General features: G+C 37.5%; 1 protein-coding gene across 1 annotated transcript; it reads left to right on the forward strand.

The window, feature by feature from the left end:
* The first annotated feature begins 366 nt into the window (after window positions 1-366).
* Window positions 367-6458, forward strand: cope (COPI coat complex subunit epsilon). The gene is made up of 10 exons (XM_079613172.1): window positions 367-580; window positions 770-832; window positions 1065-1165; window positions 1419-1571; window positions 1657-1710; window positions 3252-3333; window positions 3970-4125; window positions 5848-5916; window positions 6062-6136; window positions 6264-6458. The coding sequence occupies exons 1-10, from the start codon at window positions 479-481 to the stop codon at window positions 6309-6311; spliced, it is 903 nt and encodes a 300-aa protein (XP_079469298.1). The 5' UTR covers window positions 367-478; the 3' UTR covers window positions 6312-6458.
* Window positions 6459-8543: the final 2085 nt, after the last annotated feature.

Genomic DNA, 8543 nt, shown 5'->3' on the forward strand with positions numbered 1-8543 from the left:
TTTATCCACAAATCCATGTACAACTATGAAAGTGACCCCCAATTTTTCTCACTTTCAAGATGTCAAGGTCTATATAACGTCTTGTCTACCTCCTACAAAAAGACTAGGCTACTAAAACTTTAAATGTATGCTCACATGTATGATGTTTTTGTATAATCTTTATTTAATATTATTATTTTATGGTTTGTGGGGAGGATTGTTATATTTATGTGATCTGTTTAATCAATATTACCTCATTGGGTTTTTTTTTTTTCTCCTTTATTTATGTATTTATTATTATTATTATTATGTACTCTGTAAGTAAATGTTTAATAATCATAAAACTATTTTATATATTTATAAAGACTAAATAATAGCTGTTCGCCTATTCCCCACGACGCCACGAGAGGACACCACACACACATTCATCAGCGAAACGAAGCAAACTGTTCTGGTTACGTGGCCATAGTGACGTCGACAGAGTTGACGTTTCGCAAACATGGCGTCGCAGCAGAATGAAGTGGATGAGCTGTTCGATGTTAAAAATGCCTTTTACATCGGCAGTTATCAACACTGCATTAACGAAGCCCAAAAAGTAAAGGTGAGTGTCCTGAAAATATTCTCCATGGCACGAAAGAATTTCTTACTGAAGCCCTTAACGTTATAGATTCTAGAGTAACGTAATGTCTGTTAGCCTTCGGCTAATTCATTATAGTTTCTCTATATTTTAACAAGACTGTAATTAACAAATGCCAACCAACCATGTGTAAATGTCTTATATTTCTTTTAGACATCAGGGCCAGAAAAGGATGCAGAGAAGAACATTTTCCTGTACAGAGCATATATTGCTCAGGTAAGTTAGCATCAAGTTTAGCATCATGTTGTGGTGCTATGTTGGTTTGATGTTGATGAAAATAAACTAAAATTTGCTTTTATATTTCGATGCAACTGTCAGCTACAACGTAGTTTTTCCACTCTGTCAGCTATTATCCCCTTTATATATATATTCACATATACTTATGTTTTTGATTTAGTGCTGTTAATTTTGAGTTCTATTCAAATGATGATTTCTGTTGTCTTCTCAGAGGAAGTATGGTGTGGTTCTGGAGGAAATAAAGCCCAGCGCCTCTGAGGAGATGCAGGCTGTTAGGATGTTTGCCGAGTACCTGTCCGATGTAGGCAAGAGGTATGTGCAGTAAAACACTCATTTTTATTTATTGTTTCTAGCTATATATAACTAAAAACCTGTTGGTTTAGCCATTTGGTCTATCAATCAAAGGTACAGGCTAGTTCACCCAAAAAGAAAAATTCTATCATTCATCTCACACCCTCAACGACATGAGGCTGTGTAATTAATAACAGAATATACATTTTTGGGTGAACTATCCCTATAAATGATTAGGCACGAAGTGAACTATACCATACAATGCTTTTCTTAGGGATGCAATAGTGGCAGAACTGGACAAAAAGATGGCTAAGAGTGTTGATGTGTCCAACACCACCTTCCTGCTGATGGCGGCTTCCATCTATCTGCATGAGATGAACACAGATGCTGCGATACGGACCCTGCACCAGGGAGACAGTCTGGAGTGGTGAGGCTGGAGTTGTCATTAATAGTTTATGAGTGGGATTACAAATGTATAAGTTGCTCACTGTAAATTTGTCTTTCTCTTATAGCATGGCCATGACTGTCCAGGTACTTCTAAAGTTGGACAGAGTTGATATGGCAAGGTATTGTTTGTTTATTCATTAATTCATTTTAGGTTTATGTTTGCGCGCGCATGAATGCTTTATTAAAGATACCTTTTAACTAGGGCTGTCAAACGATTAAAATATTTAATCGCGATTAATCGCATTAATGTCATAGTTAACTCGCGATTAATCACACATTTTTATCTATTCTAAATGTCTCTTGATTTCTTTTTGTTCCATTATTTTTTCTCATTTTAATGCTCTTATCAACATGGAAAAGTGGATCGGCTTGCTTTGTGGAAAACGTTTTTTTATTGAAAACAACATTGGCATATATTGTGTTCAATTTCACACTAACATTCTCACTTGGAGCAAATAATCTCTCATACAATGTAACACTGTCCATCAATAAAAGCGTGAAAGAAATACTGACGAGGAAACGTTACTGATATTGACGAGTGGGCGTAGAAACGCATCAGTGGTGTGTGTGTGTGTGTGTGCTTGATCATCAAGTGGTATTTAGACTGGACGTGCTGCGATGATAGCTCAGTTCACAACGACACAACACACAGATCACTTTGGTCTTGTCAACTAAACCATTTGGCAACTTTTTAAAAGTAAACTTTCCATACAGAATCTTATTGGCATCCATTTCGGCGTCTCGCGCTCATCATTCATCCACTCAAAACGTAACGTTAAAGCGGGACGCAGTCGCACACCGGATGAGAAGCGCAGCGCCGCGTATTTAAAATTCGAACACATTATTCTCTGAGAGTACACACACCGGCGCCGCCATTCGGCGTTTTTATTGCTGGCCATAAACTGAGAAAGCGCGCGTCCGATGTGCGAAACGAGTTGTCCTAGACGCGGCTCGGCGCTGCGCTTCTCGTCCACTCTTTGGCGGCTCGCAAACCCAAAGAAGTGTGTGCGGCGTGTCTGTTGTTTTGTTTCTGGTCTAGCTAGATCCGGTGTGGTGTTGTAGTTTTAATAACGTTACTAGTTGTTGCAAAAGCATGTGAAAAAAACTACAAAGTTTGCTAGGCGTTAATCTCGCGATAAAAAAATGTACGCGTTAACATGGGTTTGCGTTAACGCCGTTAATAACGCGTTTAACGGACAGCCCTACTTTTAACCTGTTAAATATTACTTGACAATATATTTTGTAGCCTAACTTCTGACTTTAAACTACAAATATGTAAGATTTTTGGATTTAAAATATTAAAACACGTATAATGTAATAACATAACGTTCAACACACTCAAATATATTTTTAGTATGATTGTTTTGACCAAGTAAAACAGCGCTGTGTTACCCCACAATTTTCATTCGTCTAATAAAGTGACCGGTACGAGTAGTAATCCAGCGAAACTTTAATACATTAGCTCATCCGTGAACATGTTTGCATTCCATCGGCTGTGGAGGTGAAGACGACAACTCCCATGATTCCTCGCTCATTCACGGTGTCATCAAGCTACGCACCTGTTATTGTTTCGAATAAGCGACCTCTGGCGGCGAAACTTGCACACTGTGCCTTTAATGCCTTTAAATATGTTATTTTCATGGATATGTTGTGTTCACAGAAAGGAGCTAAAGAAGATGCAAGACCAAGATGAAGATGCCACTTTGACTCAGCTTGCTACAGCCTGGGTCAACCTTGCCATGGCGAGTATACATATATACACATGTACATATTTTGTTTTATTTTCTTTCATCAAAATGTAATAACTTTCCTCTGAAATACCTTTTGCAGGCTATTGGGTAAAGTTAACTAATTGCCTAATAGATATTTTATCTATCTAATCTCTAAAATCTATGATTTTCTTTATTTTTTTCCCCACAAGATGGTCTTGCATGCATTGGATTTTTAATACATTTGCTATATTTTTGTGTAAACATAAATTAATATTTTGTGTAGACAAATGCTGCATAATTTAGAGGTGAACATGGTCTAGTACCATAAAAGATTATGCCTCTAGATATTAACGTAAATATTATTAAAGCAAAATATTCTTCATTAATTTCATTAAAAAGATTACCGGTACTTATTGTCTGCAATCTGTTTTGACTGCCGAGGTTCAATACTAGCCTTACTCATTAACAAATACATAGATGTATGCTATCTATATACACCCCTTTACTGTACATGTTTGCATTGTTGTAGTGAGCTGAAACATTTGAGATGATTTTGTTTTCTCTAAAATCTCGTGCCTATTGCCTAGTCAGTATTTGCCGGTTTTGCTGAATGATGTTTTTTCCTTATTGACTTGGAATTAAATGTCTTTCTCCTTCTACCAACAGGGGGCAGAGAAACTGCAGGATGCGTTCTACATCTTCCAGGAAATGTCAGACAAGTACTCGCCCACACTGCTGCTGCTGAACGGTCAGGCTGCCAGTCACATGGCTCAGAATAAGTGGGATGAGGCTGAGTCAGTACTACAGGACGCTCTGGACAAAGTAAGAGCCTGGATTTCTGCATTTCAGCACAGCAAATGCCAGGAAGTTTTGTCTCCCGCTGCAAACAAAAGTTTAACTTTGGTCTGCATAGCGAAAATACTTTTGACAAGGATAGATTGATGGTTAGACTTTATTTCCATGGTCCACTTTAGACATTCTACTAACTATATGTAACTTTGCAACTACATGTCAACTAACTCAGAGTATTAGTAGGCGGTTAGGGTTAGTAGAATGTCTGTTGGTGCATCATTAAAATAAAGAATTAGCAGATATTAAGCAGACAGTCTACTAATACTCTAATGAGAGTCAGGTGTGTTCACACTTGGCATGTTGGGTTCGATTAAAAACAAACTCTGGTGCGATTGCTCTGTTAGTGCGGTTCATTTGTATAAGTGAACGCTGCCATCTGAACCCTGTTGCCACCAAACAAGACCTCTGAAAAGATGTGTCTCGGTCTGCTTTCAGACAAACTGGTGCGGTTTGAATGAAATGTAAACACAACAAGGACCAAAATCAGGACATGATGTTACAAGATGTGACCCTAAAAAGGACAGAATGCTCAAGCATATCTGTTTTTTCTCGCCATTGTCACTGTTGCCCATCACAGTTCAGTACAGACATCAGAACCGCGTCTCCTCACAGCAGATCTGTGTTTGTGTGTGACGGAGGGATTCCTGACGCTGTTTTGACACCTTTACACATTTCACAAGGTCTTCACGAGTTGTCAGCTTGTCAAAATACCATCATATGTAGCTACACACACACAACGAGCGCAGTTATTCCAGAAAATAGCATTATTTTGGATGTCCGGTAAGTTTCGTCATAAAATAGGCAATGTGTCAAAGCCGGTTAATCAGGTTGTGAACGTATCCCTACGCCTTAAGGTTCTGTATCTTTAGGTTTGGTGTTAAAATGCCAATATGAACGCTAAGCAGACCAGGACTAAATTATTTTTAAAAAATGTGGTCTGGAACAAACGAATCAAGTGAACCGAATTACAAGTGTGGACACACCCTTAGTTGACATGTAGTTGCAAAATGACTTCTAGTCAGAAGAATGTCTAAAGTGGCCCATCAAAATAAAGTGATACCAGATTGACTTCTTGGCTGAATTCAAGACAACTTTCATGCTGACCAAACATCCCAATCTCAGACCATACTAGAAATGATATCGCTAATGCACACTTTCTGATCTGGGACAATTCTGCTTTATTTTTCCATTAGTCAGGTCACTTTTATTTACCGGTATATAGTGCTTCATCAATTATAAAACACATTAATTTTCAGCCGTCAAGCAGCTCTACAGAAGATAATAGTGTCAGTATTCCAGTATGTCAATGTTGCAATGTTGCTGTCATTATCCAGCTCAATTCAATTCAAATTGTCTTCTCATCTATCAGTGCAGTTAAATCGATAATATTACTGAATACATATACATTTTCTTATAAATCCCATTAGTCTCTTTAAATTGGATGCCATGGAGGGAAAACAAGCATTTCCGGTTAAAAACTACAATCACTGTTAAAATCATGCACATTTAGCAATATAGTGGGTGAATTATGTATATTATGAACTATATTCAATAGCAACACATTATTAGCGGTTTGATAGTGTCAATCAAAAGGCTAATCATGGCTAATAATTTCCGTTATGTGTCCAGATCAGTCAGTGGTCCAGGTTTAACTGCAGAGAAATGTAATGATCTGCCCTTTATCTTCTATAGGACAGCAGTCACCCGGAGACACTCATCAACCTCATTGTGTTGACGCAGCATTTGGGCAAACCTCCTGAGGTAAACTCCATAAATGTAAATGTTAACGTGTCAAGATTATATATTTATTTTTAAATTACGGTCTTCAATGTATCTGAGTTTCATTTTACACCCTTGAGAAATCAGCACAGATGCTTATATTGTCTGTGTTTGTGTTTCTGCACAGGTGACAAATCGATATTTGTCTCAACTGAAAGACGCACACAAATCACATCCTTTTATTAAGGATTATCTTGCTAAGGTAAGGTTATTTAGTATGTTACAGGACACCATTCTGTTTTTCTATTTTGAAAATGTATTGTGAGAGCATTATATTAGTAACTGAAAAATAACTACTGAGTTTAATGTGAGCTCAATTGTTTCCACAGGAGAATGAATTTGACAGACTTGCCATGCAATACGCACCCAGCGCCTGAAAGAAGTATGCTTTCTATTTATGTCTCTACGCTGCAACACAATGTTATTTCTCCTCTTCTTCTTTTTTTTCCAATGCCTTTAAACAAACTCATTTTGACACTCTACAAACATTCCTGTATCATGGTTAAATAAAAATGTTTATCTTACATGGTGCTATTGCCTTATTGAATATTCATGTTGTGTTTTAAAAAAAAGAGGTGTACGGGCTTCATAACACATTAGTTCACCCTATTGATTGGCAGTTCATAGAAAGGGAATATATGAATATGGGGTAAAAAAAATTGGTACAGTACAGCTGTGGCCAAAAGTATTAAAATAATTTTGTTTTGCAAAGTTTGCTGCTTCAGTATTCATACATTATTTTTTCACGTTTCTGTGGTATACTGGAAAACAATAAGCATTTCATACATTTTAAAGGCTCTTGTTGGCAAAAATATTCAATATATATGCAAATAGTCAATATTTACAGTGTGGACCCTTCTGCATAACCTCTGCAATTCGCTCTGGCATGCTGGATATCAGATTCTGGAACATATCCCGACCGATATTAATCCATTCTTGCCTTATTAGTGCTCGGAGCTGATCACAGTTTGTGGACTTCTTCTGCTTGTCCACTCTCCTTTTGAGGATTGACGACAGGCTTCCTATGCTCTCTCCCGGAGAGTTGCCTGCAACGGATCCAAAATTTTAATGTAATGATCTCAAAGCCACTTCATTATGATTCTTGCCTTGTGACGTGGTGCTCCATCATGCTGGAAAATGCACGGGTCATCACCAAAGTGCTCCTGGATTGTTGGGAGGATGTTTTGATGCCATTCTTTATTCCTGGGAGTGTTTTTGGGCAGAATTATGACAGCCACTCCCTTGGATGAAAGGCAACCCCACACATGGATGGTCTCAGGATCCTTCACTTCTGGCACGACACAGGGCTCATGGTAGTGTTCACCTTTTTTTTTTTTCTCCTGACAATCAATATTCCAGGGGCCTCATTTATAACCGTTGCGTACGCACAAAACAGGCCCAGAAAGAGGCGTACGCCACTTCCGACGCTTAAGTTGTGATTTATAAAAACAAACTTGACGGGAAAATGTGCGCACCTGCACGCAAACTCTGACCCATGCGTGCGAACGTTTTGGAGATGGAGCAGTTTGGTGACACCGATGGTGAGCCGGAGTTAAATGTCTTTTTGGTCACTTTTAGACAGAAAATCAAAATTAAATTATACACATACAGAAATATAATTCAAATATAATTTCACTCACCAAGCCTATCAAGTTGAAGCACATATCCACATCTTAAATGTCCGCGCCAGCGAGCGCGTTGGGCCGTTTAGTGAAACTGACGCATATTTAACGGCAGATGAAGTAAAACTGTAAATCTTCATTAGAGTCCTAATCATAAATAGGCTACAGTGCGTGTTCACAATAACAGTTTAAATAAAATAATGATTTAAACTATGTTTTACTTCTGATATAAACATTTAGATTAAATATGCCATTCTCATTAATGGAGTTAAACACTTAAACTACATGAAATTTACTGAAAAGTTAATATATAAATAGCCTATAAATATTAGTTGTGGATGCAATGCTTTTGAACACTTTTCCTTTGACATGCTGTGTTTTAATGTTTTAACTACAGAGATAATTATGATAATAGCAGATTGTGCAAATATAATGCACAACAAGGTCTATCTATGTTTTCATTAAAAATATAAATCAATTAAAAATACTATTTGGTCAGTGGAAAAGATTGAGAAAAACTTTCTCTGAAATGTATTTTACACAAATACATTTGTATTTGTACAAAATGTATTTTATTTATTCAAAAACAAGGCATGGATAGGCTACTAAATTATTTGTATAAATGTAATGTGATGGCAAATCCGTATTTCATATTTTCCTAATGTCTTGTGCCGTTAAACATGTTATCACGTGGATGAATAATCTAATGCAGATGAGGGTATGCATAGTAAAACTAGGCGTTGTAAGCTCCAGATATGGTTATTTCGGGGAGGAGACGCATGTGCGCACAATCGTCCGCTGAGTGGGATTTATAAAGTGAATTCTGATTTCACCTGACTAGTACTTGTTCACACTTTCCCAGGTCCTGATGATATGATTAGTGAAATGATGTTGGCTGGGCATTTTGTGACCAATGAAGCTTTAAATGCACCTGATCACTCTGCACAATAATCTAGAAACGATCTGAATCGACAACAACTGAAGCAG

The sequence above is a fragment of the Phoxinus phoxinus genome (genome assembly GCF_949152265.1).
Source record: "Phoxinus phoxinus genome assembly, chromosome: 5".
Taxonomy (NCBI): domain Eukaryota; kingdom Metazoa; phylum Chordata; class Actinopteri; order Cypriniformes; family Leuciscidae; genus Phoxinus; species Phoxinus phoxinus.

Coding starts and splice junctions, on each gene's coding strand:
- cope (XM_079613172.1), top strand. CDS start 479: ATGGCGTCGCAGCAGAATGAAGTGGATGAGCTGTTCGATGTTAAAAAT. Junction 1,166..1,418: donor CTGTCCGATGTAGGCAAGAG/GTATGTGCAGTA, acceptor TGCTTTTCTTAG/GGATGCAATAGTGGCAGAAC. Junction 1,572..1,656: donor CAGGGAGACAGTCTGGAGTG/GTGAGGCTGGAG, acceptor TTTCTCTTATAG/CATGGCCATGACTGTCCAGG.